The 25,240-nt window shown below is 42.7% G+C and overlaps 2 protein-coding genes across 3 annotated transcripts in view; one reads left to right on the top strand and one right to left on the bottom strand.

Moving 5' to 3' along the window:
* DHTKD1 (dehydrogenase E1 and transketolase domain containing 1) lies at positions 1-23,367 on the top strand. Its single transcript, XM_085299307.1, has 17 exons — positions 1-182; positions 2,458-2,613; positions 3,390-3,601; positions 5,325-5,519; positions 5,842-6,111; positions 7,343-7,514; positions 8,786-8,984; positions 9,818-10,130; positions 11,239-11,323; positions 12,013-12,152; positions 12,595-12,745; positions 13,996-14,102; positions 15,171-15,335; positions 15,719-15,801; positions 16,667-16,836; positions 17,389-17,474; positions 17,972-23,367. Exons 1-17 carry the CDS (start codon positions 23-25, stop codon positions 18,071-18,073), a joined length of 2,766 nt encoding a protein of 921 aa, XP_085155433.1. The 5' UTR covers positions 1-22; the 3' UTR covers positions 18,074-23,367.
* Positions 1-25,240, bottom strand: part of UPF2 (UPF2 regulator of nonsense mediated mRNA decay) — a 192,893-nt gene that overhangs the window by 75,938 nt on the left and 91,715 nt on the right. The window lies entirely within an intron of this gene.

Here is a 25,240-nt window from a genome sequence, read left to right as displayed (position 1 = left end):
GGTGCCCGGCGGCGCCACGGCCATGGCGGCGGCGGCGGTTCGCTGCGCGCCCTGGCGAGCGCTGTGGCGGGGCGGCCTGCGGTGCTGGTACCGCACGGAGCGCGGCGTCTACGGCTACAAGCCGCGGAAGGCGGCGGAAGGCGGCGGCGGCGGCGCTGCGGCCCAGCCGCGCGGCACAGCAGGTCGGGGCACCCCTCTCCCCTTCCCCGCGGCCGGGGGGCGGCGCGGCGGCCGCGGCACCTCAGCCCTACCGGGGGCGGCCCCCCCCTCCCCCCCGGGCCCCTTCACCCTGCCCGCCGCCGCAGCAGCGCTCGCCCTGAGGCGAGCCCGGCCCGCCGCCGTGGCTTGCGCTTCTGGAAACGCGGCTCCGCCTCGCTTTTATTTTTAAGTTGTCTGCGGAGGGTTTTGCAGAGGCGGCGGAGCCGTCGGCGGGGCCTCGGGCTGGTGCTGCTTGCCAGAAGTCCATAGTTTTCCTAGCTGCTCAGTGGGGAGTCGTGAGAGCCGCGCAGGTTGTTACTGCGGAGCTGTTTTGCTCGGTTCTCAGCAAAGTGTGCTGATACCTTATTTAAAAAATAATAATCGTGAGTGTGTTGACTGCTGAAACTACTCAAGGGAATGTGCTCGTATGGAGTGTTTTACTCCTTGTAAAAGTTCCTGTGCCATGGGCCTAAGCGTTTTTTTGTTTAATTTTTTGTGATATGTGCCTGAGCTACCTAAGTAGAGATACTAATCTCCCGCAGCAGTGACTGTGACGCTTTTAGTTGTATAATGCAGAAAATAATTCTAAAAAGAAAAGTCTCTGCTGTAGGAGCGTTTCCCTGTGTTGTAGCTGAGGCAACTCATGATGTGAATTGAGCATATTAGTTAATCTAATCAGTGTAGGGTCGGGAATGGAAACTGTATATTAGTTGCTGGGAGATCTAGATTYACTGCTATGTAGCCTGCTTGGTAAGGAAGGAGGAAAGCATTAATACAGTTTTCTAATGTAAAATTTTAAAATTAATTTTAAATCACTTCCTTGAAGAGTGTTATGAGAGATGTGTTATGTTTTTCTGTTGTATGATGCAGCTGAGAAAATGACCTATTTGAATGTTCAGACTACATAAGAACAGGTGGAATAGGAGGCTAACAGCTCAGRTAGAAGTGTCAAATAACAATGTGAAATAGTCTCGCTTAGAAACTATATTGTTTTGGAAAATGAAAGACTTCAGACCTAAGTACTGCCRTGGTTGCAGCTTTATTGGATGGCAAAAAAGCATTAAAAGTGTTGGAAACACAGTCTGAGCTGATACATGTAATTCAAGCAGCAAGATTTTGCTTGCTGTCTTAGTGGTTAACAGTTTATCCCAGTGGTCTGTGCTCTGTGCTCACTGACAGTAACATGGTGTTCATGACCTTTCTCTTGRTCACATTTTACTAATGTTGATGCTTTTTCTACCTCAAAGCAAAGAAGCCTTCAGCACTATGTTTATAGTGTCTATTGAAAAATATGTTTGCATAACTGAGTTTTTGATATGTCTAGCTCAGCATAGCATCAGGATAGTATCTTGGCTGTTATCTGTAAGATTTTCTACTAGAAACTCTTCCTTGTAAAGATCACTGTTTTCTTAAATCTATTTTAACTTGTTTCCTGAATAGCTTAAAGAATTAATACTTCATTGGAAATTCTTTGTGTTGAACCAAATCTTAAGGTGACATATAGTTCTCGTTCTTACGGGGTGTGTGACCATCCAAATTCTCCCCTTGGTTTGTCTTGCARCAAGTCCATTGTGAGACCTGATGAATATTTCTGTGTGTAACAGAGCTAATGAGGGCTAACTTCCTCTGTTTCTAAATCTTTCCACCGCTCCAGAACTCCAGCTTCTCTTGTATTGGCTTTGCTGTCAAAGACTATGTTCTGTGGTTGCTGTAGTAGTAGCTGGTTGTCCATGATGCACATGCTGTTCTGTCCTGGCACTCAAACAGCGAATAGGGAAGCACAGGTGGTATGATTGAGTCAGCTAAGGAAATAAGACTTTACATATTGATACCTTAGCCATTCTCAAGCTGAACATACCCATTGTTGTAAAGAGATTTAATGGAAAATGAAGTAGTTTGCACGTGTTTACAGGATCCTAACTTTGAGGGGAACTACAGGGAAATCTAGACTGTAGTTGCTTGAAAATTTTACAGGTGAGCCGATCTAGCAATTTAATGATGGGAGCTGTTATCATGAAATAATTTCGTGATGAATAAGTTTGATACCATAGAGAAAAGGGAAGGATGTTGAGTGAAGTGATATGGTGAAAACAACTGACTAGAAAAATTAGCTTTCCAGTCACAACCTTGATGAATATTATTATATATTATATATATATATAATATATAATATATGTACTATACAGCACTATACTCCTGTGCTGGTGCTGTAAACAAGTAAGCGTGAGCCATACTGTCCTGTTTTCTTTTTATGTTCAGTTGACCATGGTCTTGCTCGTTTAATAACGGCATACTCCGAACATGGCCACAAAGCGGCGAAAATAAATCCATTATTTGCTGGCCAGGGTGTTATGAACATGGTACCTGAAATTCGAGAGCTGACAGAAGTTCTTCAAGGGCCTTTCATTACCACAGGTAAGTCTGAAGTCTTATCACAGCAAATTGAAGCTGTGTCCTCTACAGAGAAGCCAAGTATTGAACAGCCGTTCAATCAGTAACATACTGTTGGACAGAAAATTGTTAACTTCACCCTACTTATGTGCTCATTGCACAGGTCGTTGTGTAATGAGTGGCCACCTTCTAGTATCTTTGGAAAACATGAAAATCTTTACTTGTTCTTAAAGCTACTGCAGTTATACATTAATTGCTTTTGTTACTGTAACACTATATTTTAGCGTGATACTTGACACTGTAGTGCAGAAGCCAGGGCACTGAGACAGAAGTCAAGATTTCTTGTCTTTTCTTGGATCTCTCTGGCTCTCACTGTGGCCTTGAGCACCTGAGAGTTTGTCTCTATGCTTTGTTTTTTCCATCTGCGAAATGGGTATTTATTTACTTGTGATGCAAGTGGGATTGCATTGTCATCTTGTATCTTAGTGTCTCTCCAGATACTAAGATACAGAGTGATACATCACCGAGTGATATACTGAGTCGCAAAAGCACTGACTTAATATCATTCATAGTGAGCTCTTCCGGAAAAGCACTTAGAACATAAATGACAATGAAGCCTATGTATTAATAGTACTGAAGTGTGCTTGTAAAGTTTTTCTTAAGAATTTTGTTTTTAAATGAAAGATAAGACAAAACATGAAATTTTACTCTCAAAATGTTAATGTAATTGCAAGAGAACAGTTTAGTTGTTAGTGCCTTTTTCTCCCCTTGATGTGGCTAATATGTTTCTTTCTGACTAGGGCTTCTGAACATGGGAAAAGAAGAGGCTTCCCTGGAGGATGTGTTGTCCTACCTTGACCATATATACTGTGGGCATATTTCCATAGAAACAAGCCAGCTTCCGACCTTGGAGGAGAGAAAATGGTTTACTAAAAGGTTTGAAGAGCTAAAACAGGAAGCGTTTACAACTGAAGAGAAAAAGCATTTGTCCAAACTGATGCTGGAGTCCCAGGTATCATGTTCATTATTATTTGGTTGTAGTTGATTGYAGAACTGTGGAGTCTGTCGTGGACCCTCCATTGTCATGAACGTTATCCAAACAGAGAGCAAAAAGAACAATACCTGTCCTGAAACACTTTGCAAAATAAGAGTATGTGAGAGGGAGAAACACAAGGTTTAGTCTGACAAATACAGGAATCTTCACTGGATTTGCTGCCGAGCTTGCTTAGCAGCCATTACTGAAAGAAATAGCAATGTCTTACGGTTAGCGTTGATTGTTTCAGGAATTAGTTCTATGAAAATATTTCTAGCCAGTTCCAAACTCAAAAAGGCTTTTATGACTAACGAAAACAGGTATTATTGGTAATGTATGTTCTTGTAATACGTTCTGTAGCACCTGGAAAAAACAAACAAAAAAAATCTTACAAACCCAAGAGTTTGGATTTGTATTAAAAAGTGAAATTCTTTCAGAGTAATAGTATGACAGCTTGTTTTAAATGTTAGTGACCAGAAGGCAGGATTGACCAGAGCCCTATAAAAATCTGTGCTCCAGTTTAGCTGTTCTGTATTTTGCTTTCACTGTCAGCCTCATTCTGTTTTGTTTTATGGGCTTTAAAGCACAGTCTCTCTCAAGCTTGCTGCCTTTCAGCAAAGGAACTATTGTTCAATGCAATCTGTAAGGACAGTGAGAGATTTTCACTTGCAATGTGCATAGATTTAAGTGTTTTAGGGAATTAATATAAATATTTCTGTACTGTGAAAAATTTTCTTTTTTCTCCTCTCTCCCTGCATTATCCAGAAGGATGGAAAGGTAGAAGAGCAGGATCTGTGAAGGTGTCCCTGTTTCCAGTTTTCCAAGTGGAAGGCATATTAAATGTAATACTTACRAATGACTAAACAGAAGTATATGGCACATTTCATTGCTTTCTTGCCTCTTTTGCAGTTAAAGATATTTGTTAGAGACACAGGAGGGTGAAATCAGGACTATGATAAATGCCACATTGACTTCCATATGACCAGAACTGTACTCACAGCATTCAAGTTACCTTTGAAAGGAAAAGCTGCTTTTGTGCGTGATTAGTTTTGTGTACATTATTCCTTAGAACTCAGTGTTGCTTAACAAGGTGGTGTTCAGCAATTGGCGCAGGGCTCTGGCTGTTGCTCAGTTTTTCCTTCTCAGTTACAGTCTTAGTCTGTTTTCAGTCTTGAGTTGCAAAACACTGCAGACACATCTAGCACTCCAAAACTTTCTCTTGTGAAAGCTATCTAGCAGTAGGTGAATGGAGTGTAGTGGGAGGAGTGAGAGAACTGAAGTAAAACCAGGTTAATTTATTTCTGTCTTCTCAAGCATTCTTCTACGTATGTACTCAGGACTGTGTCTGATAGTGATCAAAATGAAACATTGTGCTCCTCTAGCACCTGTAATGGGTAAACTATTAAGGAATTTATAAATTTCCTTGGTGTTGCATTTCTGTGTGTATCTTCTGTGTTAGATAGAGACAGTTTGGTCTTTAATCCAATAGTTTCCTGTCTAAGAGGAGATGCTAGCTGATTTCTTGCATTCATCGTAACTTCCGGTCTTTAGAATGTGTGGGTGGAGAATGAGCTGAGACTTGCCAAARGTATGCTTACCTTTGTGTGCTAAAAAGGTACAAACATAAATGATGTTTCAGTTTTATAAACAGAACACTCCTGTTTAAAATAGCCTAATCCACAAGTTCTCCTGTTTTTAATAGGAGTTTGATCGMTTCTTAGCCACAAAGTTTGCCACAGTGAAGAGATATGGTGGTGAAGGAGCAGAGAGTATGATGGGTTTCTTCCATGAGTTGTTCAAGATGTGTGCATACAGCGGTGTGACGGATGTCATTCTTGGAATGCCTCATCGTGGAAGACTTAATCTCCTCACAGGCTTACTTCAGCTTCCACCTGAGGTAGCGGTTTACAGTCTTGTTGACAGTTGCTCTATGTCTGATTTATTTGTCAGTAAAATAATAACACAAGAAGCTTGTCTTGTTGCCAGTTCTGGAGCAATAAAAAAAGTTACTTGTGTGAGAATATATTCTTTCCTGTCAATAATTTATCTAGATCTCCCCAGGAGACTATTAAGAAAACTAAGAAAGAGGTTTATGCTGTTTTCTGAAACAACCTTACAATGGAAGGAGTAGGAATGCATACAATTCTGAAAGTGTTTTTCTTTTAATGTGTCAATGAATTGGAAAGAGAATGTTTTTAACCAGGTTTGCTTCCATGCAGCTCATGTTCCGTAAGATGCGTGGTCTGAGCGAGTTTCCAGAGAATTCACCAGCCATTGGGGATGTTCTTTCCCACCTGACATCTTCTGTAGATCTYGACTTTGGTTCCCACAGACCAGTACATGTCACCTTGCTACCTAACCCCTCACATTTAGAAGCAATCAATCCAGTGGCGGTGGGCAAGACACGGGGAAGGCAACAGACTCTGCTTGATGGAGATTACTCCCCAGAGAGCTCTGCACAGCCTGGAGACAGCGTCATTTGCCTGCAGGTATTTTGCTCACAATCTAATTGAACTGTGTAAGACTTCTCTAGGCTAGCATATAAACAAGTGTATGTAAAAAAAACATGTGAAGAACTAGGATTGTCCTAATTGTCAAACTAGGTTTGAGACACATATGAAGAGTCCTGTGTAGCCATTAAGATAACTGGTGACTCACTCAGTCACACTGTCTATGGACTGCAATGCTTTAGGATGTACTGAAGGTCATAAACTTCTTTCAGATGTTTTAGCTCATTCAAGTGGTGTCACTGAGAAATATGGCCTCCTTAGGCAGCAGAAGAAACCAGAAGAGAAAAATAAAAAAMCAGCATTTTAGGAACAAGTGTAGCACAGTAAAGGGTAGAGTGGGGATGCTGTGTTKACTCTTTCTTGCAATGGTTAACTTTGTTTTTCTGCTGTGCACTTTTACAGAAGTCTATATTAGAACTGTATAAAACTCAGTGCTGCTGTTTCAGTAGTCTACCTAGTTCACTAGTTTCACACCTCTACTCTTTTCAGGTTGTACTTACACCCTCCAAAATCTCTTCTAAGGCTTGAAACCGTTAGCCCATAACTAGAATGTAAAATTGTTGTCTGGTTTTAGTAAGAAACTACATCAACCCACTAGTATTTCGTGACTTTGATCTGTAAAGTATCACATATATATTCTAAGGAAGCTGTGATCAGATACAGCAATGGAGAACTAGCTCTAGTTTCAAAGTTATACCCTTTTGAAGCCTTTCATTTGCTTTTAAGTGCTTTCTTTGATTTCTTTTCCACTTCATTTCCTTATGTATCTGTTCTTGCCCCTAGTAAGGTGCGAGTAAGCACAGATCACTTACATTTCACCATTATTTATCTTTCAGCAAAGAGTATAGTGAATCCTATGGCAATTGGCTTTTGTTCATTGGTCAGTGGTTGGCTAATGCCTGTAGCAGCTTTGCTATAGCCTCAATACTAGAAATACACTCATGGGCTGATTTTAAGAGATTATAGGTCCATTCCAAGTAGATGAAAGGTCAGGCAGTACATAGACAGGTGTTTGCTGCTATAACCTTGCATTAGTGATAATAACATACATTTTCAAATCATGAAAACACCCCTCAATCTGAGTACTAAGAACTGGATATAGTCTGTTCTACCTACTTAGTTTAAAAGGTCTGGCATATAGAGTTGTTTTGATTTTGCTATTCCTCCATTTTTTTCTAATGAGACTTTTCCATCTTCTTCCCTAATGTAGGTTCATGGTGATGCTGCTTTTTCTGGGCAAGGGATTGTTCCTGAAACACTGACCCTCTCTAATCTACCACATTTCAGAGTTGGTGGGAGCATCCATTTGATTGTTAATAACCAGCTGGGCTACACCACTCCTGCAGAGCGAGGAAGATCATCCCTGTACTGTAGTGATATTGGTATGTTGGAAGGGAAATGATCTAATGTGTCAGGAAAGATTTTAAACTTCAGTGTGAGTAAATGCTAAATGTTCTCATCTGGGTTTTTTATAGCAAGTGCTCATAGGCCCATGGGAATTAATTTATCTTCATTTTTATAATACAGTAGAAATTCAAATTATTATCGATTACCTCCTACTAGCAAAAGTTCAAACACTAAAAATATCCCCTCCCCATCTACTTCATGACAAAGACTAAATATCAGTGGAAAATCTTGTCACATTTTTACAGGATATTATAAAATACTTGTAAGATTACAGTTAAGTCTTTATAGTCATTTAATTTTTACCATGGCATTGACAAGTTTTAAAAACATGTATAATAGGTGTACACTAAATATACCTTATTAAATTTAATAAAAACCTTCCCAATGTGTTTTTTGAGCAAGTTTATTAGATTCTCCTTCCTTCTTTTTTTTTTATTTATTTTTTTTGGTTGTTATTAAATGAACTTGCTGAGCTTTTACTGAAAAATGAGTCTGATGCCATTTCTAAGCTTAAACAAAAAGCCTTTTGTTCTGGACTGTTCTTTCTTACTGATTAACGGATGTATTGTGACCAGCAAGATCTCCTAGAATTAAAAATATTTTGGCATATATCTTTGAGATTAACGTCAAATTGATTTGTCTTTGGTTTCATCAGACCAAATGGGTAAATTCATTATATCTAATAAAACAGATAGCACGTAGTAGTATTCTTCTTTCCCTGAACTGATTTTGTTTTTTTCCATCCTTAGTTTTCCATTTTTCTTATCTGAGTAGTGGGGGGAGATATTTCTGCCTGGAGTAGCAGTGGCTAAAATGAGTAGTAGCGAGGGGAAGATTGTTTCTGGCCTGTGACCTGTGGAACTCATAGTAGTGGTAACTAGGTAAGAGGGAAACAAATCTCAATTTTTCTCTGTAAGAGAAGCGATTGAGAAGTTCTCTCACATTCCCTGTGGACTTAGATCCAGATTAAGAGGATTCAGGAGCTGAGTGCAGAAAGCCCTCTAGAAATTTAGCACTGTTTTAAGTTCAAACTGTAACAAATGCAACAGGTTGAGCTAATTGCTCTTTCTCTCAGGGGAGAGCCCTACCACCTTTCTGCAGGTATTAAGAGCATCTTTTGTAGGCTTGTTTTTATTAAAYATGCTGCATACAAGTGGAATCTGTGTGTCTCTGCTGAGTCTGTCTCTGTCCGTTTTCTTTGGATTTCTTTATAATTGCTGCCGTTATGTTTTGAATCTCTGGGCAGGTAAAATTGTCGGGTGTGCAGTTATCCATGTGAATGGAGATGATCCTGAAGAAGTTGTCCGTGCCACGCGATTAGCTGTTGAGTACCAACGCCAGTTCCGCGGGGATGTGATAGTAGACTTGCTGTGCTACAGACAGTGGGGCCACAATGAACTCGAYGAGCCATTCTTCACCAACCCTAGCATGTATAAAATCATCAGGTAAGGGTAATGCCACCTGATGTTGGAACCCAAAATGTACAAATCTGTACCACCTAAGTATTGTGCAGAACACAAAAGAAAGAGAAATAGAATAGAAAGTCTCTGTATGATGAAGATCCTTTGCTGTACTGACAACTGTTAGTATAAGTGTAGCTACATTGTCTGTAGCCCTTGATTAAGGCCCGCGTATAATAGTGTATTAATGAACATAATCACTCAGGTTGGTTCTTGAATACGTAGCTTGATACCTCATAGAGAAATACCTTGTATATCCCTTGAATTTCAAGTTCATAATTTCTCTCAATGAGATTGCAAAGTTGTCTCCTATGTGCAGAATATCTGTCTCACGTTTACATGGTTCTGCTGGTTCAATGGGAACTTCRTGAGCAGTTAAATATATCCAGATTCCATCCTGATCCCCAAAGCAAGTACACACATAAAAATATATTGGATAATGAATTCTGGTATGTTAGGTGGAGCGTTTGTGGAAAGGATGCCTTGATTCTTAACTGTTACTGAAATCCTGTTGTGAGTTTGCCATCATGCATATACTCTTCAGACAAAGAGTCACTCTGGGAGGCTTTTTGTACTTACTTTTAGCTGTAGCTGCCAGTTGCAGGCACTTTTAAAATAAAGGACAATAAGGCCTAAGGGAACTGTTACCCTTCCAAAAATGCAAGACAGCAAACTTTACCTGAAGTGAGTGTAATGTACTAGGTCACCATTTATTTCAAATTTTCACGGTACCTGCSAATAATAAGGTGGAATTTTCTTGCTGCTGCAGTGACACTGTCTTCAGGCTCAATGTCTTTGGGGTTTGATTCCCTTGACAGGTCGCGTAAGAGTATTCCAGACACGTATGCAGAACACCTAATAGCTGCTGGGCTCATGACTGAGGCTGAAGTATCTGAGATAAAGACAACATACTACTCTAAACTGAATGATCATCTTGCCAACATGACTTTATATAGTCCACCTCCTACCAACCTACAGGCTCACTGGAAAGGCCTGGTCGAGCCTTCTGCTAAAATCACCACTTGGGACACGGGTATGCCTGTGCCACTTCTCCAGTTTATTGGAATCAAGTCTGTAGAGGTGCCTGAAGAACTCCAGATGCACAGCCATCTTCTGAAGACTTACATGCAGGTCTGTAGAACATAATGATATTCTGCGTCTAGTCCCATTGCTAAAAGATGCAACTTGTTATGCTAGAGGTTTTCTGTAATAAGCATGTCAATTAACAAAGGAAAAAAAAAAGAGCACAGTCTTCCGTAGGGGAAACAGCTTGCTTTTGCTCCTCTCTCCACCCCACCCCAAGGCTGGGATTATGCCATTTTTTTTCTAGGTTTGAAGAAAACCTTATCTTCTTTCCAAACCAGACCAAATATTTAATACTGTTATTTTAACACTGTTTTGCTGCAGTGAAGAGAAGAAGCATGTAGGAAATATGGCTTGTTAATCTTGCAAATAATAGAAAACATTGTAATAGATTACTATAATTTGTGTACTTTGTGATTATAGTGAGTACCTTGCAAGAGAGTGAATCAGAAAATTAATAATAGTGTATGCAGTTTCTGAAGCTAGTAGTAGATATTTATGTATATACGGACAGTTGCATATACCTGTGGCTGAGTTTGAGAATCCATGTGTCTGATTGCTCGCAAATTTACTAGCTATGTTCGGATTAGTTTGGGTCTGATACGAAGTGAATGTTTCCCTATGATGAATGATGACTGTTGGCTGCTGTCTGGTTGGCAATGATAGAGGACCCATGAGCTGAGTATTTTGGAAGACTGACTGCTCTTGCTTCCTCAGCCAAGGCAGGAAGACCTTGTCTGAGTACAGTTGTTTGTTTCTTTGCCGTTCTGCAGAGCAGAATGGGAGAATTCTGGAGACTGAAATGCCTATACCTGGCATCTGTCAGCACTATTAACTTATCCAAGGAAGGGTATGTCAAAAGCACAATCCATGCGGTGCTTAGATTTTAAGACTACTATCTAATCTGTCAATTCAGAGTTCATGGATTGTGTAAGTGAACACATGGGTCATCTACAGTTCTGCGGTCTGCAGACATCCTTCTTCAGGGTGTGCTGGAATAGAGTGCTTGTATTCCAAATCAGTCTAAGTGGATTGCAGCAAAACAGCATTTCTCTCCATACCTTTTTTTCTAGCTTCTAGTGCTGATCTGTCACAAAAAGAGGTACAAATGGAAAAAGGCAAAACACTAACTTTTCCTTGTTGTTTACTTACTTAGTCAAGAGTACAAAAAGTGGAGGAGGGAAAAAAGCTGGACTGGGCAACAGCAGAAGCTTTAGCCTTTGGTTCACTACTRAGCCAAGGTAAGAGGCAACTAGACAGTAGACAAATAGAAACATTTTTTTTCTTTTTTGCTTGATGACAATAAAATAGAACATTAGCCTTCCAAGGCATTTCTAAGTCCAGAAATTGATATGATACATATCTTAGACAGTCTGCATCTGCATGGTACTAAAAGAAGGTAAATATGAGTCCTGTATGTCACTAATCCTCATAGGTTAGGTACTTAATGTCTTCAAACAGTTGTTCCCCGAACASATGCATGCACCCACACACTCCCACAGAAAGTTGGTACTTAGCACTAAGCACATGGGCAGTGCAGCTGACATCAATGGGGCCTCCCATATGCTTACCTTTAAGAGCATGCGTCTTACTAGAATTTCTTTTCTCTCCTCTTTCGCCTGAATTCAAATTTACATATGATACAGGGTGCACATACTTCGCAATTTCCTTCAGCAAATTAAACCACTTACCACTAAAGAGTTTTCAGCTGCAGAGACGAGGAATGAGAAATGTCTAAGTATGTCTGTGCTTGTGAGTTGGAGCTGCTGGTTGTTAAGAATTCTCACTCAGTTTTGATACAACTGAGGAGGTAAAATCCGAGAGGAGTTTTAACAAGAGAAGAGATTTTTAGAAGTGGGGAGTTATTGTCCTGCATATTTGTTTTTTTATGTGATTTACTAATCCAGTGTTTTGCTTATTGCTTGGCAAGGGTTTAATGTCAGACTGAGTGGACAAGATGTTGGCAGAGGAACCTTTAGCCAGCGACACGCTATGTTGGTTTGCCAAGAGACAGATGATACCTATGTACCTCTGAATCATATGTCCCCAGACCAGAAGGGTTTCCTAGAGGTAGGTTCTGTGGGCTGCAGGGCAACCCCCTTTAAGTTGCACTGAAATAAAATGCATATATTCCTAAGCTGCCGAGGCATGTATGTCCAGACTATGTACGTAGCCTGAATATTCTGACAAATCCCAGATGTGGAAGTGTGCAGACTGACAAGGCACTCCCACCCTGAGTAAATGCATCTGTGGATGCACTACAGTAAAACATAATTGCAGTACGTGTTTAGTTACTCCTTTTAATAAAGCTTTCGTTTTGCTGCTCCTCGGAGATAAGCTGTTCTTCTCCGCTCAGTGTCTTCATTAAAAAGTAAAATAAGAGATGATTGTAAGTTGCCTTTAGGACTATATATCTTCAGYGTACCTAGCATCAAAATGCCTGATTCCAAAGGTTCTTAACCCTGAGTTGTCGTCTTTTTCACTGTCTTCTTCCAACATTTCCCTTTGATAGGTGAGTAACAGTCCCTTGTCTGAAGAAGCTGTGCTTGGCTTTGAGTATGGAATGAGCATTGAGAGCCCTAAGTTACTACCAATTTGGGAAGCTCAGTTTGGAGACTTCTTTAATGGAGCCCAGATAATATTTGACACTTTCATCTCTGGAGGTGAGTGTACAGGGAGCTAATACATTTAAAATAAGGAATTTCTGATAAGTATATCTGTAGAAAATCCTTTGAYTTTAAAGTACAATGTGTAGAGAAAAGAAATCTATTCTCTCAAGAAGACTATGAGCTTGCCTGCATGGTCCTAACTTCTACATAGCTGTTCTGTGATGATAATCTATCTAAAATGGAAGATGTCCTCTTGGCAGAAGATGATCAGTCCAAAAGAGCTTGATTAGGACTTTGATTTTTTTTTCCCTTACATATTTTATTGTATATGTATTTGGTACAGCCTTTTAGGCTAATGCCTTCATGGAGCATCTGGAAACTGTATGATGCAGGAGGAACTGTGATTATTGGGAAAAAAAAAAAAAAAAAAAAAAGGAAGAAAGAAAAAACAACCCACACAGTGAAAATTTTAAAAACCTCTCAATTTGTCTGTAGCACGTTTTCTGAATGTTCAGATATTGCAAAAAGTCCTTTCAGAGCTCCAGTGGGCTGAGCAAATGCTAAGCTGGATCTGTAGTGTGTAAGAGTCCACAGTTCTGGTATCTGGCCTCAGTTAGGCCTTTGTACTCCCTCTGTAATTGGAGATGGAAACTGTCAGAGGCCCCCTCATCCTGCCCATCCTTAACATGTGTTTGAGACTGGGAAGAATTGCCCTCTAATTGTGACTATAAGCAAGATCTTAAGTAGGGCAGGAGCTTTGGCAGAGCCTTGCAAAGCTAGTCCCTAGCTATCATTGCCACGTTAGCTAAGACTGGCTCACAGTCTGCTGCTTGGGACATACAAGCACAGGACTGAATGACGAGATATACAGAAGATGTACAATAAATTTTGCTTTTTACCGAAAAGGATTACCTGTGAGGACCCCTCTAGATCAGGAGGAAAGTCCCATTAAGAGGATTCTTGCATAATGTGGTGATGTTTCAGTGTAAGTTGAAAAGGTTAATGTAAGTTAATAAGAGAAGGTAAAAGCCTTCTCTTATTCCCTGCTTATGTGGAGGCTTAAAAATCTGCTGAAAGTCCCAAGTTACTTGACAGTTTGGGAAGTTTTAGATCTTCTTGTGTGCTGAGTCGTAACTATGAGTTTCATGACTAAATGCCAGCCTGTTTCAAGGTTGTATTTAAAAATGTGGCAAATAACTGCCTTCCCTCCCTCCCCTCTCCCAAACAGTTTTTGTCAAGTAACATGTTTCTGGGGGCTTCATGTTCTGTGGAAATCATTCTTCTTCCTTATTATGTTTCTTTAGGTGAAGCAAAATGGCTTCTTCAGAGTGGAATAGTAATTCTTCTTCCCCATGGCTATGATGGTGCAGGCCCTGAGCACTCTTCCTGCCGGGTGGAGCGTTTCTTACAGGTACCTGCCACACTGCTCAGATTCACATATCCTTATCACAGCACTGGCATCCAGCTCTCTGGGAGTCCTGTCACAATATACCTTCTGGTGATATCAGAAACTGGAGATTTACCAGAATTGTACTGTTGGGATGAGATATGAATGGACTGGGCTGGAAGAGGAGGAAGAAAGGGAACCCTGAGGGGAAGATACAGGTCTGGAAATGAGGAGGAAGCAGTTCCTGTTTAAATACTGCCACAACAGCCCTAGTGCAATAACCTGATCGAATCATGCAATAAATACTTGTTGTTCCTGTAATTTCAGTTATCTTCCCAGGTTGGTGTGTGGTAACATGAAATTTGCATGTTGTTTGCAGAGAGCATGTGGCCTTTGCAAATACCCCTTGCAGGATGTGCTTCAATGCTGCCTGCTGTCCCTTTCCCCACTGGTGTTCTTCAACAGTGTCACTTTACAATAGACTGAGTCCACTAGCAAGATAGAATTACCTTATTACCAATAGCGGATATCTGAGGGGGACTTCTTACAGAAAGCTATTTCAGGGTTGGCATCACAAACGGGCAGCAATAGGCTTATGCAAGCCAGTCACAGATGTTCCCAAAACCCACAGAGCACACAAATAGAAGGTTGGGCATAATTTAATATTGATAAGTAAATCTGTGGCACATTTTGACAGAAAATAGCCACTATTTTGCCCTTGTAACTATATCAGTAACTAAATGAAAGGCTTTTCATCTAAATCGTGACTTGAGGAGATGTTTTCTGCATGTTTAGAAGGATGCTGCTGTACTTATGAAAAAGTCAGGACCTTTTCTTGGTCAGAAAAACAGTCATGTCCTGGTTAAAAAGTGGCTGAAGTTGGTAGTTCAGATAAAATGTTACCAGTTAAATGCTAGAGCCCATTTCTTTTTTGAAGTTGCTTTTCCCCTGTAAGCTATGTCTGATTTGGAATGTTTGGTTTCCTATTCCTACAGGCATTAGTGAGCATGCCTTATGTGCCTGGATTCTGTCTTGCATGTTTGGCTTGCTGTTTGTTCCTTGAAAAGGTGTTACTGTGTTCTCCTTACATAGATGTGTGACAGTGCAGAAGAGGGAGTTGATGGCGACCAGGTGAACATGTCTGTTGTGCATCCCACCACCCCAGCACAGTATTTCCATTTACTCCGGCGGCAAATGGTCCGAAACTTCAGGAAACCTCTGATTGTTGTATCCCCCAAGGTGTTACTCAGGCTCCCTGTAAGCTGAAAAACTTTATTTTCCTTTTTGTTTTTCTCCTCTTCTTCCTCCTCATATCCGTTCTCTTCCCTTTTCTCTGTGTTTTTCTTTTATGTTGTGCTCTCTGTTTTGGGGTCATATCATTGGGTTTTTGCCTGTTCAGGGGATAGATTAAGAAACAAAATTGAGTGGAAATGAGCCAGAAGTAGGATTGAGTCTGGTACTGGTGGTATTGAGAATCTTATTGTCATACCCTTCACCTTTGAAAAGGGGAACAAGGAGGAGAGGAAGAGGGAAAATAGTATGTTTTGATTGTACTTGTCAAAACCCTGTCTCAGCATCTTCTCTCTGGCCAGAGGGAAGAGGCAACAAGACTTGGTAACTTACAACTATTTCCCATTTAGGCTGCTGTGTCCAGTCTTGAAGAAATGGCTCCAAGGACAACATTTAAGCCAGTCATCGGTGACTCATCAGTAGATCCTAAAAGGTAGCTTTACTTTTTTGCAGGAAAGTCCAGAAATTAAATCCTACTTCCTTTCCCCTAACTAACAGCTCAGTTTTGAGGTGACGTGAAAGAGAGAAAGTCAAGTAGGAAAGCATTTGTAGGGTTACTGACATGGTGTTTTGTTTGTTTCTAAACAGTAAATCTGCCCTCCTTTTCCTCCGCTTACTTGTTAATAGTTATTGTATCTGTCTGCATAAGAATTCAGGCCTTTGATCCTGGCCCCCAAGGGTGAGAATATGACCATTGTAATCCCAGTAGTGCTGGAGTCTGACAATGTCTTTAATATTTACGTCCTTRCCCACAGTCAGAAGACTTGAAATGTCTTAGGATCTTGGTTTTCGAAGTAGGGTGGCGAGGGACAAAGAGTGAGGTTTCTCTTCTTGTCTTTGTCCATTAACGTTAGGCCACCAAGACCTCTTTTGTTGCCAGAGAGAATTGTTTATCATCACCAGGCAGTCTCTTTTTGGGGTGGGAGAAGAATGTTCTCTGGAGATACATCTCTTTCCCTCTGGTTCATTCTCTGCAGCATCGGTAACTAACTTTTAGACTAGATGTTTGCCCTTTATATAATTTAAGCTAAGAGAGATTGAATCCCATTGTGTGTAACTTTCCCAGGATAACTGGAGACACAGGACCTCTGGGCCCTGGCACACTGTGCCCAAAAGTTAATTTGTCAACTTTTGGTGGGAGGAAGGGTAAAGCAGAAGAGAAAAGATGGTCTAGGGTGGCAGTTTAGCTCCATAAAATGGCCTTTAAAGTTTGGTTGTTTTTTGTTCAAAGTGTAGGACTGTTCTGCACAGAATTTCTGTAAAACAGTAAATATGGAGGCATTGTGTTTTTTCTTTAGTGTCACCCAAGTGGTTCTTTGTTCTGGCAAACATTACTATGCTTTGGTGAAACAAAGAGAGACACTAGGAGAGAAACAACACAACACAGCTATTGTGAGACTTGAAGAACTTTGTCCTTTCCCCCTAGAAGCTCTACAGCAAGAGCTGAGCAAATACAGCCGTGCCAAAGGTCAGCCAGATTTTTACCTTTATGTTTCCAGATTCTTTGAAGTACTGAAGTAAATGCATTGTTTGCCTTTTAGGATGAAAAATTGTGGTGGCTTTTTCTTCTTTGTCTCTTCTCCCCTGTACATCCTGTGTTTCTGTAATACAAGTGCTTACCACCTGTGCTAAAAGCATTTGTGTTTATATTATTATTAATATCTATGAACTGCTACTAAAAATCAGAGTAATCCCTTTGAGACACTTTTGCATTGATCTTTGCTGTCTAGTCCTTGAAGTTGGAGAGCCAGAGAAAGCCACTTTTGAAAATGGAAGAAAAAAAGAAGAATATGCCCACAGTATACCCTCATGATGGTCATACTTTTTGGTTTGGTTGCAGCAATCTATGACCTGCAGATGAATCCAGCCTGGTGAGCCTTTGTTTCAAAGGTGGTGCCAAGACAACAACAACAACCGAAAAAAAAAAGAATTGGAGGTGCTACAACAGAAAAATTTGGTTTTGTTGAGCTGCTGAAAAGACAAATATGTGTGTTTGTAATGTGCCTTCTCTTTCCTTTAGGTTTTATCTGGAGTCAGGAAGAACCGCAGAACATGGGTCCATGGTCATTTGTGTCACCACGGTTTGAAAAGCAGCTAGGAGTTAAGGTAGGATGTCCATGTGGTGCTTTAGTTTTTAAACTGAAGTTTGATGTTCTCTTCCTAAGCTGAAATTTTGTAGTAGAGACACACAAAACTAATCCTAATGCCTAAACCAAATTTGTGTTCTCATTTAGACTACTTAAGTTTTTTATAGCACCATCTACTGGTGATAATCAGGACTGGAGCTTCCTTTCACTAGAAGTTTAGTCTGACAAAAAGCAAAAAGTTAGTAGACAGGATGAGCAAAGATTCCTGGTAGGTTCTTGTGGTGACACAGCATGTAGGAGGAGAATCTAAAGCTGCTGTTCTCTGTGGCAGGCTGCAGTCTGTGAAGTTTTTGGAACTTTGGAACTCTTTGGAAGATGGAGGATAACTCCTGAATTACTTCCATCTGGGATTGACTGATGTCTGACAATAGGTCTCACCATGGCATCAGAGGACCTGAGAATATGATCCTGTGTTTGTGCTTTATTAATAATTTCCTCCTAATGCTGTAATTTCAGCTCCATCTTGTGAGTAGACCTCCTTTACCAGCCCCAGCAGTTGGCATTGGAACCCTGCACCAGCAGCAGCAGGAGGACGTTGTTACCAAGACATTTGTCTAAGAGCATTCAGCGGACAGACTACTTCCACTGTCGGTCACGTTTGTTACCTCCTACTGTGAAGAACAACAGAAGCCAAACTTAATTCTCCAAGACAGAAAACAAATGGAACAAGTGTTATAATGATGAACCAGTCTTTCCATGTGGGGATACATGAGGAAGACAGCTCATGCATGTTCCTCTAGGTATTTCTTGTTGTCCTCTTGTATTTTCTACAGAAGATATTTTAAAATGAAAAAAAAAAAATCCAGTCCAGGGGGCAGACCAGCAAGTTGGTGTGTGGAAATAGCTTCTGTTTCCACAGAGGTGCTAGTGCTGTTTCTTTGAATAAATACTGCTCCGTGCCTGGGAATGAGCCAGTTCTGTAGCAGTGTTATGGGGTTCTCATTTCCTTTCTTAGGGGCCGAGAATTAAATCTGTTGCAGCTGTTGGTGCTCTTCTCAAGGCATGTTCTGAAGGGAGTGGTGGTTGTTAAAGCAGGTTTCCTGGGGTAATCTTGCAGGACATACCCCGAAGGCTTCAGGCACCACTGTTTGTCTGGAGAAACAGCACCCTCATAGCAAGCTTGCAAGGTGGGGGGTGTGCTGCAGGGCTCCTGCCATATTGTAGAACCCTCATAGAGGCTCAAACCAGTTTCTAGAGGCTAGCCTGAAGAGTGGTGCTGTCTCCTATCCCAGAAAATTATTCTCAGTTTCCCTCTTCTGGTTTGTTTTTCAACCTCAAAATTATAGTGCTAAATTAGTCCATTGGTTTAGTCTTCTATGTTAACAAGGAATTTGTAACTTCTCTCTGGATTTACTAGTGAGAAATTCATTTAAGAGATCATCTCTTTTCCAGTCCCAGGGGCTGTGCTGTTTCACCACTTCATGTAGATATGACCTGTTTTCAAGGAGTTAATTTTGCTCACTTTCTTCTTTCAATGGTCCCTAGTTCCCACACAAATTCTTGCTTATACTGCAAGAAGGCTGAAGTTGTGACCAAGTAAAAGCAACAGAAAGGATCCAGAAACCAAAAACTGCGATCARGCAGGCTGCCAAGAGTTTGAGGGACAACTTTCCAAAAGGAGTAATAGTGAGGCCTTTTCCAAACACACTAGAGACTTGAAGGGCAAGAGGTGGGGGAGATAGGAAATAGAAGGGTCTTGTCAACAAGATGGGATTTTTTTTTTTTTAACTACAATCCCATGATTTTTTTTCTGGTTTCCCTTTTTTTAGGGGTGGATGTCCTCCACCTGGAGGCTTGTTGGGAGGTTCTTGAGCCAGAACTCTTGGCAGTGTAGGTATCAGAGGCTCTATCTTGGAAAAGAATATTAATAAAACAGGTAATAGAACAAACCTGTGAAATGAACAGCAGGAAAGGACAGAACCTGAAGGCTGTCAGCCATGTTTTCTGAAGGAGCTGAAGTATGATATGAGTGTTTGAAGTACTTGCAGGCGTTCCCAAASTGCCAGTCGCATACTAACAGGATTTCTCTTTCTACCAGTGTAGCATGTTTCTAAATTTTGTGAGAAAATATATTGCTTTGCAAACCAATACATATTTTAATAAGATAAGCTTTATTACTGTTCTTAAACAAATACAGAATTAAACTATGATCAGGTATTTAAAGCATGGTCTCCTACACAGTGATTTGAACTATTCCCTTTGAAGCATTCCAGACTTGATCCAAAGTAGGATGGATTTAATTCCAGCTTCCTAGCTGTCCTATCCAATGGATGAAGCTGTCTCTATTACAAAATCCAGCTCCTCACAAGATCATTTGTCACCTCTTTCAAACTGACATGCTAAAAAGTTGCTCAGTTCCCTTTCCTTCAGTCTAAAAACTGAACTTTCCAGGTCCTAATAGCCTCTCTCTAGTGAGTCAATCTTGAGAATCATGTAGCTGGAAGAGACCTCTGGAGGTCTGTGGGCCAAACGCCTACTGAAAACAGGCACTGTTACAGCAAGTCATGCATAGCTTTTAACTGTCTAGTTTTGAACAGCTTCAAGTATGGAGATTTCACAGGCTSTCTTGGCCTCTGTTCTACTGTTTGACCACTCGTAGTGAAAACTTCTCGTTAAGTCTGAATTTCCAATCTTCCTACATCTAGCTGTTGCCTCTCACTTTTCCACAGTGCACTACTAKGAAAAGTCTGTTCTTGTCTTTACATCCTCCCACTAGGTATTATATAGGTAGTTGTAGGCAGCAATAAGATGCACCTGGATCTTCTCTTAAGGCTTAACAAGCATAGCTCTCTGAGCCTCTACTTGTATATTATGTCATCCAGCCCTTCACCATTTTGGTGTCCTTCCCCATGATTTGATTCAGCACATTGATGTCTTTCTTGTATGGGGGACCCCAAAAACTGGACGCAATATGTGGATGAGGTCTCAAGTGCTGAATGGTGAGTTGTGATTTGGTTTCCTACATACAGTTCTTTAAGAACAGGCAGTGGGGTTGGGACTATTGTGATTTTTCTCTATTCTCCCTGCAGCTGGGGTGATGTTGGCCTTGAAAGAGCTGCAGGTGGATGTGTGGTTTCTTACCAGTGATTTTTGAATTGTGTCTCAGGGCGATGATCAAAGTTTTTCCTGTTTGAAAAGAAAACCTTTACAAATGAGGAGCTAATTCTCACTCAGAATTCTCAATGTCAGATATCAAACCTAAAAGACACAGATTGCACTAGTGACAACAGAACCTTGCACTTCTGTAGTACAGAGTAGATAGATGCTGAGCCATTAAAGTTTCTAGGAATTTTCTTTGTGGTAAGAGAAAGAGACTAGATGGTTTGATTTTCTTCTAGTGGCTTTGAAATCTTTTTTTATATTTCACAGAAACAAGAGCTTACAGCATTCTTCATATACCCACAAAATAAAAAAAGACACCAGAACAACTAGAGTTCAACATGAAACACTTCAGCCTCTTCCTCCCTCGCTCCCCATTTCCCCCCGATGCCTCCAAGACACTGCGTTTTCAATCCTATTTCATCGGTCCATGTTTGCATAGGCTGTCATTAGCTTGAGAGGACTCGAGATTTCCTTCTCCTGTGGGGTCACAGGCTGATGCCAGTCCAGCAGGCCTCCAAGGCCTCTCCCATCTCCTTTTCATGGCTTTACAGATTCATGAGTCCTTCACACTCTCTGGAGAGGCTTCTTTGTGACCCGAGAACACAGAGGGACATGTTCCTGAAGSATGGAGGTGCCAAAGGACCTGAGAGAAATGGCAACACATGAGCACAGTCAAATGCTGGAGGACAGAGCTCCATGTCCTACAAATTCCAGGACTCTCTTGGTGCACCATGTGTGAGAGTGCCATGCCTGTCCTCCCTAGGCTCTATCGTGGAGCCATGGCCCCAGCACAAAGATACAAATGAGGGCTGGTCTAGAGGCACAGCCTGCTGGCCTGGGAGAACCTCTACTCTGGCAATAAGACAAGGTGAGCAGGAGAGGAGAGTGACAGCACCACAGAAAGGAGTTCGGCTGAGCCCCCACAAACAAGGAATGAGCACAGGTCTTTCCGTTCTCTGCAAGAGAGCTGCTGCAAGCCATCTTCCTCCCCTCCGTGGAGTGATCCTGCTTCCCTCCATAGTATGTGGGAACTTCCATGACCTTTTGGAGCATGCTAGTGCTGACTAGAGCTCCTGAAGTGCTCTGAGTGTTTTACTGAGCTTTCTAACAAGAGTTAGGGAGCAGTGGCATGGGAATAGTCTCCGGAGGGGTGAGTTAGAACTAGGAACATGACAGGGYGGGAGCCAGGTACACCAGACTGGCAGGACATCAGGGGACAAACCATGCTGCTGTTTGGAGACCTCTGTCTGCAGGAAAAGAGAAGTAGCAGCTCTTGGGAAAGCAAAGAGGAAAAGAGATCTGTCTATTTTCCAGTAGCCCCAAAACAGATCAGAAAGCCATGGATCTTTGGCAGTTGGGTTGCTGGAAAGGTGAGCACTTCTCAGCACAGGACAGCAAGAAGTCAGCTTGACAGAAGAGGAGGTCCTGATGCCAGGAGGACTCCTGAAGTGATGAGAAAGAGCAGCCACAGTGCCCAAACTGCCATGGAGAACGTGGCTTCAGGTCCCAGCCAGTGCAGGATGGCAAAGAGAGCTTGTAAGGGCTGAACGCTGCCAGTGCGAGAAGGGCTGGGAGCCGAYGCGGCGTGTCTCAGTGCGAGAAGGGCAGCCAGGAGCCCCCTGGCCACGTACGACCAGTGCGCAGCCCTGGGTGTCCCAGGAGGTGGAAGAGGAGGCTGAAGGACTCCCAGAGCATCTATGAGGACCCAAGCAGGGCCATGGGCATTTATGGGCTGTGGAAAATCCTGTTTGGGGAGAAAAACAACCTACCATTTTATAKGGAAAAGAAAGAAACTTCATACAGACCTAACTGGGAGCAAAAAATTTTCCTTTGAAAACAGATTTCTAATTTTTYCCTTGAATTTCTAATTATAAGAGGAATACCAAGCTGCCCTCACCCCAGCTGCTTGCTAAGCTCTGAACAGGGTCCTGTCCAGATCCCTGTCCTATCCCTCCTTCCTGGTCTCTGTCTCTCTCTCTTTTCTTTCTGCTGAGGGCAAAACASGCTGAGGGCAAGATTCAGCTTTGCCTGGGGCAGTGGCTCCCAAAAGCTGCTCTGAAGTATGGCTTTGCATCTTACCCTCATTAGCTTACAGATTCATACATTAACTTTATATGACCAGGTGTAATCTCTCTGCTGTAGTCTGTTGTTTCGCATAGCTTCATTAAGAAATCCATCTCAGTGACATAAAATGCTAGAGTAAGGTGAAAGAAATATTATTTCATGTTTTAAAAGACCTACTTCAATCCATTCTGAATAGCTTTACCTAATCAAGACATATTCCAATTTAAACTTCTGCTGTGAGCTTCCTGAGGATTTCTGCCCATGTTCCCAAGGCAGTAGACTCTTCCAGGAAGAAATCACCTTTCCTGAGAATACTTAGAGCGGGCAGATCTGGTTCTCCTTGCCCAAGGGCTGAAGCACTTTGGCAGTGCTGGGAGTGCAGACTACAGTAACAGATGGGCTGCTGCGTAACGATAGGAGCGAGTTACCTGTGAATGCAGCATCACCTCAATATGCTTATATAGATTTGTATCAGGACCAAGGCTCCCCAGTAGAGAAATAAGAGGTGCAGGAGCACAGCCACTGTAGCTGCTATCCATATGAATGCCTATCTTTGCCCTCAGTTGTTCCTCAATAGATGTAGCAGAGGGAGGTGGAATGCCAAAAGGAATGGCAGTAAACTTGCAAATTTACAAGTGTTTGTAACTTTTAATTAATTTTACATTTTAATAAAGCTGTAACTGTCAGTTGGTAAATGTAAGGAGTGTACAGCAGACTATAAAGCAAATGTAAAAAAAAATAGTGTAAGATTACTGAAAGTTATATTCATCTATCCCTTAAGCCCAAGCTGATTCTTTTAAGAGAAGCGGTTCCATGAGTTGCAGTTAAAGCTTTGGAAAAGTCTCAAAAATATGATAGCCTAATGGCTTTGGTAAGTCTTTGTTTGTTTTAGATGTTAATCTAAAGGAAGGACAAGAATTTGAAGAGAATTGGGCAGACCTAGTGATAAGATGGTTTGATTTCAGCAGTATTATTTGAAGTAAGAGCGTAAGTATAGGAGTCTGAGAGAGGGATTAAGAAGAAAGAAGATCTGAAAGAAAAGACAAACTAAGTCCATCTGTTCAGCTGCAACAAGAGAAATGTTGTACTATGCCCATGACATCGCCTCCATAACCTGTCAAAATACAGAAAACTCGTAAGAGTCTCTGCCCTGTGGTTTTGGCCCTGGATCAAAGAGGATGTAAAAAAGCACAGTGAAAATTGTTTTGTTTGCCCCCCAGACAATCCAACTCTTTTATAAAAAACTCCCCAAGTTCTCACAGATGTGACAAACCATGAAGAATTTTGTGGGCACATGAGCAAAAATGCTGTGGAGGAACCTAACTTCCTGGTATGCATGGGAGGAAGTCTTAGACATAGACARCTTTGGAGAACAGCACTGTGTGGGCTCCTGCCCGCCCACAGCCTGATTCAATGTTACCGTGATGTCTGTTTGAAGTCATGACGAACCAACAGACTATGGTACCCTTACGTTACCGTTAGCTCACAAATACGTAGTTAATGAGTAGGTAAGTTATCCAGCTCTGAGCTGCAAAGGATGCGTATCGTGYGCATCGTGGCTGTGCGCTGCACGTGTGCGTACGGGCCACGTGCTTACATGTGGGTTGCGTGTCTGTGTCGGGGCCGCAGGCTCACGTTAGGGTTGTGCATCGAGTCTGCCTGTTGGCAGCGCGGGTGCTGGGCCCGCGGCCGGCACTGCGTCCGCATCAGTGCCACGTYTGCCTCAGAGCTGTGGATTCGTTTTGGGGCTGCACGTCCACGTTGCGAGTTCACGTCAGAGCCGTGGACTCGCGCTGGAGCCACGTGTTTGCACCAGGGCCGCAGGCTCACGTCGGGGCTGCGCGTCTGTGTTCGTGGTGGGTGTCTGCGCTAGCGTCGGGCGTTACGCGCCCGCGCGTCGGCTGTGGGCTCTCGGCAGCGCCGCCTGTCCGTTAGCGCGGTCGCGCTAGGGCCACGCTGCGTGTTTGCACTGGAGTCGCCTGTTAGTGCCGCGTGTCCGCGTGTCGAGGTCTCCTCTGTCCCGTGTCTGTCAGCGCCGCGTGTCCGTGCGTCCTCATGTGTCCACGGTCGTGCCGCGTGTCCGTGTATCACCGCCGTGTCTGCCGCGTGTCCGTGTGTGGACGTCCGCGCGCCACCGCCCGCGCGGCGCCGCCCGTGGCGCGGCTGCCCCGAGGCACGCTGGGAGCCCGCTCCGCCCCGCCCCCCCCGGCTCCGCCCCCCGGCCCCGCCCCAGCGCCGAGCACGGCGGGGCCTTTGGCTCCTTAACCGCTTTAGCTGCCTGGGGGCCGCCTGACCCGCGCGGCAGCAGCAGCGAGGCTGTCCTCTCCGCGGGCCCTGCTCCCATCGCTGGACGGAGGCGGGCGGCGCGGCGGTGCCGTTCGCCGCTGCCATCTCTCTCTCTGTTTTTTTTCCCCTCCGTCCCGTAGGCAGCGCCCTCCTCTCAGGGAGGCATAGTCGTCCGCGGCGATGCCGGCGCGCGGGGAGGAGCGCGGGTGGGTCCTGCGTGCGGCGTCACGTGAGGGCGCCGGCCGGCGGCGGCGGCGGCGGAGGCAGCGCGCC

This window comes from Rhea americana, unplaced genomic scaffold (genome assembly GCF_003343005.1).
Source record: "Rhea americana isolate MKP2758 unplaced genomic scaffold, rheAme1 scaffold_1, whole genome shotgun sequence".
In the NCBI taxonomy this organism is placed as follows: Eukaryota; Metazoa; Chordata; class Aves; order Rheiformes; family Rheidae; genus Rhea; species Rhea americana.
Note: the sequence above shows the minus strand (reverse complement) of the source record. Positions and strands in the feature narration are given on the sequence as shown.